Raw genomic sequence first — 7,070 nt, 5'->3', positions numbered from 1 at the left:
GAGGGTCAACTATCCATACCTTATGTTAAGAGGATATATTATCTCAGCAATTCCTTTAGTCAAATTTTTTTAATGTGGCGTGGCTTATGGGGTGACACAATTAATGTGGCCTGACTCCTTATCCCTTCTATCCTGCAGGCGCATGCCATCAGGCTCATCATTCTCTATATGTCAGAAGATTAATTGTTCCTCTCATTTCCCACCTATTTGCCTATACAGTGCTATATGAAGTTAGGCATCGTAGAGGTATACCAATGTGAGGTGTCTCCTATTTCCTTGCATTTTAAGGGTCTTCCCGCACGATAATGGCCATAGTCCGACCTCTAATGGCCTGAGGGGCCGTCCGACCTCTAACGGCCCGAGGAGCCGTCCAGTTGGGTTGGGCTCTTCATATTCGAGCTTATATTCTTTAGATATATTATACGATAAAAATAATATTATAATTTGACATATCACATCAAGTTATATTTTTTTATAGATTTAATTTTATATAACATATTTATAAATTTATTGTGCCCTGATTGCAAATGTGAATTTATTGATACTCATTTGCAATTTTGCTGACTCCGAAGTCCATAGTTTGAAAATTAAAATAATAATATTAAAAATGAAGAAAATAAAAATAATTAACTTGACAATAAAAATAAGGAAAATAAAATTAAGAAATAAAGAGAGTACGGACGATATCGAAATGTAGACGTAATAGGTTAAGGAAAGCTCGGGTTAAAATCGCTTAGACACGAGACGGTTTGTTCTCACTGCTTCAGTGGAGTTGCGTTTCTTCTTTTCAGTTTTCACCCTGTGGTAAGGGGACTGCGCGCGCACCACCTCTATCTGGAGCTATGGCAACCACAGCGGTAGCCGAGTCCAGAAAGCTACCTCGACCGGGTCGGGGTGGCTTCGAAGCCTACGGAATTACTGAAGAGGAGGCCCGGGTCCGGGCCATCGCCGAGATCGTCAACTCCATGGTGGACCTCTCCCGCAAGGGACAGAACGTCGACCTCAACGCGCTCAAGTCCGCCGCATGCCGTAAGTACGGTCTCTCGCGGGCCCCGAAGCTCGTTGAGATGATTGCGGCGCTGCCCGAGTCGGACCGCGAGTCCCTGCTCCCGAAGCTTCGAGCCAAGCCCGTCCGGACCGCCTCGGGGATTGCCGTTGTGGCCGTCATGTCGAAGCCCCACCGGTGTCCCCACATCGCCACCACCGGTAATATCTGCGTGTACTGCCCCGGGGGGCCCGACTCGGACTTCGAGTATAGCACTCAATCATATACTGGATACGAGCCCACTAGTATGCGCGCAATTAGGGCAAGGTAGGGTTTTCAATTTATTATTCGTTTTATGGGTTCTTTTTATATCTGCTTTTGTTGAAACGGAACTGTGATTAACCTGTGCTCATTTATAAACTATGCTAGAATTAGTTATGTGGCGTACTAAGTTGAACTCACGCCGAATGGGTCTTGAACCCAACATAATAGTTTATATTTTGGTGATTATATAAGTTGTGAGACTCCTGAACTCCTGGTTCCACTCATTCATATAGCTCGGTATTCCTAGTGACATTATACCATATGGAAAACCTTAAGAGAACTTGTACATCTAACAAATGTTTTACAAAAAGTAAGTTAGACGCTGACTTGGCAATGACAACGTCTGTTTTGGCTCAGAAAAAAGTCAACTAAAGATTCAATTCAGAAGAAAACTGACCTAACACATAAGAGTTGTAAGATTTTTATGTGTAGACGAAGTAATTCGCAAACCTTAAGTAGAAAGTATCATTAGGTGGGATTAATGGGGACATGGGAAAAATTAATATTTTGAAGCTGTTGATGACTCTTTACGGGTGTGATGACCTGATCATATATAGCAGCAGAGGTTCTGGACCTTGTTTCTTTTTGAGATAATATTCTTTATAATATCAAGTAGTCAAATAGATCTTATAATGACAATGGTTTATACTTTCAACCTTTGTGGTTACAGATATAACCCATATGTCCAGGCTAGGAGCAGAATAGATCAGCTCAAGCGTTTGGGTCACAGTGTAGATAAGGTTTGGCCTGTACTGGTTAGAAAGTTAATTTTTACACCTATGCAACTGAAAGGTGATAATAATTCATAACTTACTTTTCACCTGCTTATAAGTAATGTCTGTATATCTTCAGGTTGAGTTCATCTTGATGGGTGGCACTTTCATGTCACTGCCAGCGGATTACCGCGATTACTTTATAAGGAATCTACATGATGCTTTATCAGGACACACCTCTGCGAATGTTGAAGAGGCAGTTGCATACTCTGAGCATGGTGCCACAAAGTGTATCGGCATGACCATTGAAACGTAAGTTACTGTGGGTGTTGTTTGATATGCAAATCATCTCTCTCGCATGCTGAATGTAGCTTTTGTTATGTTCTGTTTTCATTGATTCATAACTGATTTGCTTGATCTAAACAATTTTCTGGCATGTGTTGTTTGATTTGCAAATCCATGGCTCTCTCACTCCCATACTGAATGTAGCTTTTGTTATGTTCAGCTTTCATTGATTCCCAACTGATTTGCTTAATGTAAACAATTTTTTTATTGGCACCAGGTGCCTGAAAATAGTGTCCCGACTAATCCCAAGGATGTGCCTTTGGCAAGGAGTTTTCTGCAAGTGCACCTCGGGTAATTCAAGGGGAAATTCCCCCAGTCCGATAGTTGTGTTAATTTTGACAAATTAAATTTTGTTAATAAGCAATAAGGGTACTGCCCAACTACATTGGAAAGGGAAAAAAAAGAAGTAAAAAGATGACGAAAATCTTTTTTGATTGGTAAACAAGATTTTATTGATCATAATAATAGGCAAGAGCCCAAGTATACAGGACATGTACAAGAGCAATGCCTAAGCGTGCTAGTTTAATGATACAAGGAATTCATGAAAAGTCATGCAATGAAAATCAATTACAATTGACCAATGGAATAAATTATTGAAAAATAAGTTGCTCATCCATTAACCGCTCTTGATCTTCAAAACTTATTTCATTCCTCTTGATCCAAATACACGACCATAAACATATTTGGACCATCTTCCATATTGATGCGATCTAAGAGTTACCCCGAATATCTCTCCAAGAAGCTAGGAGGTCGATTACCCATCTCTGTGTCACCCAAGCTAATCCCATCCGAGCAAAGACTTCATTTCACAATGTCTTGGCGATCTCACATAGTAAAGCTAGGCAAACTTTGGACCAATTGTACTAATCTCACCTATGTAGGCAAACTTTGGACTGATCTTACCTTCACTACCCTCTAAACTCGAAGAACAAACTTTGGAACAATCTTTGAATGAAGTTATGAATGAAGGTACTTATTAAATGAAGTAGGCCAAAGTTTGCCTACCTTCACTAGCCTCTTTTTTGATACGTGAGAGAGAATTAGAGTGAGGGTAGGTAGTGCAAGGGACCTTCACTAGCCTCTAAACTTGAAGAACAAACTTTGGACCAATTGTGGCAGTGAAGATTTATATGAGTCTGCACCTATGTAGTAATCTATTTTCTCATCATTGGTGGAATAGGTATCCATTAAAAAAATGGTGGAATGGGTGCTCATACTGATCTATCTCCTGGTAACCATGTATGTTGGCTTCTTTCATGTTGCACATTAAAACAGAATGGGGGAGACAAATGGCTGAATATCTGTTTGAGAAATGACTTTGCGCATTCTTTTTCAAATATAATTTAAGTGTGTCAGAATGTTCATGCATCATGGTAATCATAAAAATGAATACTTTGGTTTTATTTCCAGATGTCTCATATCATTGATTAAAAAGAATGATTGTCTTCTACCCTTGTTAAATCTGTCAGGAGGCCAGATTATTGCCTTGGACCCCACTTGCGGCAAATGCTTTCATATGGCTGTACACGATTGGAGATTGGAGTCCAAAGCACATATGAGGATGTAGCTCGTGACACAAATAGAGGACATACGGTTGCTGCTGTTGCTGATTGTTTTTGCCTGGCAAAGGATGCTGGTTTCAAGGTGTGCTATAAGGGATCTTAGTTCAGACTCAATATGATCAGCAGCTGACAAGTATCTTCTTGTACATTTTTTCTGAAAAGTGTCATGCTCTTTCTTGATATAGCATGCAAGAAGTGCATTACCTTTTGTCTAGCTCCCCTGGTGGCACATCTCACCATTTTGTTTGCTCTGTAGAGCAAGTCCATATAATCTCTTTTATCCTGCTTTTTTTTTTTATTGGCATTGTGTGTCCGGGAACAGCATCCCGACTTATCCCGGGGGTGCACAGGCCCTCAGCAATGAGTTTGCCACAAGTGCACCTCGGCTAATTCAATGGGTAATTACAAAACAAAAAATAACTACCGAATGAGTAACCCAGCCCCTTTTCACGTTGTTTTCTGTCTTTTAATTTGCATATTTTTTGTTTAGGTTGTTGCACACATGATGCCCGATCTTCCAAATGTGGGGGTTGAGAGGGACTTGGAAAGTTTTCGAGAGTTCTTTGAGAGCCCTTTATTCAGAGCAGATGGGCTTAAAATTTATCCCACTCTCGTAATTCGTGGAACTGGGCTTTATGAGCTTTGGAAAACTGGCAGGTATGATGTTCTCATTCATTGTGTTTCCTTCACCCAAACCCTTCTTTTGGGACGTGGGTCATTTAGAGACAGAGCCAACTGGAGATATGCCATATCCTGATATTAGGTCTAAAATCAATGTCTCAAGACTCCAATCCTTTCTCTCAAAAGAAAATTGTTTCACATAAGCTTGTAGTTTTTCCTGTTTTATTTTTTGGGAATTTAAAATATTCAACTCCTATTGCAGGTATAGAAATTATCCTCCTGAGCAACTTGTAGACATCGTAGCAAGGATCCTAGCCATGGTACCCCCATGGACACGTGTTTATAGAGTTCAGCGGGATATTCCCATGCCTCTGGTTACCTCTGGTGTTGAGAAAGGAAATCTTAGGGAGCTGGCGTTAGCTAGGATGGATGACTTGGGTTTGAAATGCCGTGATGTTCGAACACGAGAAGCTGGGATCCAGGTAAGCGGACAAATAATTATATGTGAACGCTATGTGCAATGAACTGCAAAAAAAAAAAATTAAATAATTATAGAACATGTGATGATTTTAGGATATTCACAACAAGATTAAGCCAGAAGAAGTGGAACTTGTTCGTCGTGATTACACGGCCAATGAAGGTTGGGAAACATTTCTGTCGTATGAAGATACACGCCAGGTATTTGAAACACCTCTCTCTCTCTCTCTCTCTCTCTCTCTCTCTCTCTCTCTCTCTCTCTCTCTCTCTCTCTCTCTCTATATATATATATATATATATATATATAGTGTGTGTGTGTGTTTGCGTGCACGCTAATGCATGCCTGTTAACATTTCCCTTATCGAATACTAACGTCATTTTATGCCTGTCATGTGCAAGTATGGCTTGTTACTAGGATATGAATTTAAACTCGTGAATGATTGTAATACTTTCTACAATGACTGATTTGGTCTTTGCATTAGCAGCTATAGGTGAATTACACAACTCGACATTTCTGTAATGTACGATAGTGACATTTAGATAAATAATCCTATGTGTTGTGTGGGCTTGGTTGCTATTAATATGATCTTGTTGAAGCAGCTTGTGATTGCTGAGATATAACGTTCCCTTGTTTTTTCATTCACTGGCCGGGCACAGGATATACTTGTTGGGTTGTTGCGGTTGCGAAAATGTGGCAGGAACACTACTTGCCCAGAACTCATGGGCAAGTGCTCTATTGTCCGTGAACTCCATGTTTATGGTACTGCTGTTCCAGTTCATGGGCGGGATGCTGAGAAGCTACAACACCAGGTAATGTAGTAGAGCCTGTGCTTTTACCATTAGTAAAAACGGATAACATTAAGCCACTTCATACCATTGTAATTTGATGCTTATTATTTTTAAACATGGATAAGCTTGTATGCTCTATGTGCATGTGCCTTGTCTTGGTGGTGTATGGCCAATAAAATTTCTTCTACTTTTTTCCCTTTCAAGTTTGTTATCCTCTGACTTCTCATTCTCCCGTCTGCTCTGCACAGGGATATGGTACACTTTTGATGGAAGAGGCAGAGCGGATTGCAAGCAGGGAGCACAGATCAACAAAAATAGCTGTTATTTCAGGTGTAGGAACCCGCCATTATTATAGGAAATTGGGCTATGAGCTTGAAGGGCCTTACATGGTGAAATACCTTGACTGATAAGATCTATCTTGTGATATATAACACAATTTTGTATCCTGTTTTCGAAATTAGTATTAAAATTTTATCTGATTATAATCCTTCGCAATTATCAAGAGATTTGACTCTTTTTCTTCTTTTCTTTTTTCTTTTTTCAATTAGTGGGAGATTTCATTCTCAACTAAAACTTGTATTTTTCCTATATAAGTAGAGACTGGTGTGTTGGATTGTAAATAATCAGGATCATAGAAGTGAAAGATTAGGAACCTTTGCATACATAGGGGGATGATGATATAGGCCATCATAGTCAAACGAACCACTTGAATGTGTTAGAGCATCTTCATTGGCTTGGCCAAATACATATTCAAAATTTAGCCAATATCACACTTATTTGCATTTGTCTATTCTATCTAAATTTAATCTCCATATTGGATTAGCCATTAACTTTCTATATAATATAAAATATTATTAAATTAATAATTTTTATTTAATTTATTTTTATTACATTTTATAATTCCACAAATTTAATATTAATAATAATTATATTTTAATTAAATTAATATTAAAAATCATATTTTCAAAGGTCATTTAATCTTAATAACCAAAAATTGAGATTAAACTCACCTAAAATTATATCTAAATTTCTTAATTAATAAACAAATATCTAGCAACATACTCATTTCATGTCAATAAAAAATCTGCACCTGCATAAACACCTACAAGAAAACGCCTTCTTAATTACAAAACACATATATAAACACCTATAAGAAATCTGCACCCGCATAAACACTTACAAGAAAACACCTTCTTAATTACAAAACACATACATAAACACCTATAAGAAATCTGCACTTCCAACACCATCTTA

The 7,070-nt window shown here is 38.6% G+C and overlaps 1 protein-coding gene across 1 annotated transcript; it reads left to right on the top strand.

The window, feature by feature from the left end:
• The first annotated feature begins 738 nt into the window (after nucleotides 1-738).
• LOC122290204 (elongator complex protein 3) lies at nucleotides 739-6,436 on the top strand. The gene is made up of 9 exons (XM_043097787.1): nucleotides 739-1,312; nucleotides 1,980-2,049; nucleotides 2,162-2,334; nucleotides 3,837-4,011; nucleotides 4,420-4,586; nucleotides 4,813-5,032; nucleotides 5,124-5,228; nucleotides 5,685-5,837; nucleotides 6,065-6,436. Exons 1-9 carry the CDS (start codon nucleotides 843-845, stop codon nucleotides 6,221-6,223), a joined length of 1,692 nt encoding a protein of 563 aa, XP_042953721.1. The 5' UTR covers nucleotides 739-842; the 3' UTR covers nucleotides 6,224-6,436.
• Nucleotides 6,437-7,070: the final 634 nt, after the last annotated feature.

This window comes from Carya illinoinensis, chromosome 12 (genome assembly GCF_018687715.1).
Source record: "Carya illinoinensis cultivar Pawnee chromosome 12, C.illinoinensisPawnee_v1, whole genome shotgun sequence".
NCBI lineage: Eukaryota > Viridiplantae > Streptophyta > Magnoliopsida > Fagales > Juglandaceae > Carya > Carya illinoinensis.
The sequence above is the reverse complement of the archived record's forward strand: the minus strand, read 5'-3'. Positions and strand labels throughout refer to the sequence as shown.

Coding starts and splice junctions, on each gene's coding strand:
- LOC122290204 (XM_043097787.1), top strand. CDS start 843: ATGGCAACCACAGCGGTAGCCGAGTCCAGAAAGCTACCTCGACCGGGT. Junction 1,313..1,979: donor ATGCGCGCAATTAGGGCAAG/GTAGGGTTTTCA, acceptor TTGTGGTTACAG/ATATAACCCATATGTCCAGG. Junction 4,587..4,812: donor GAGCTTTGGAAAACTGGCAG/GTATGATGTTCT, acceptor CTCCTATTGCAG/GTATAGAAATTATCCTCCTG.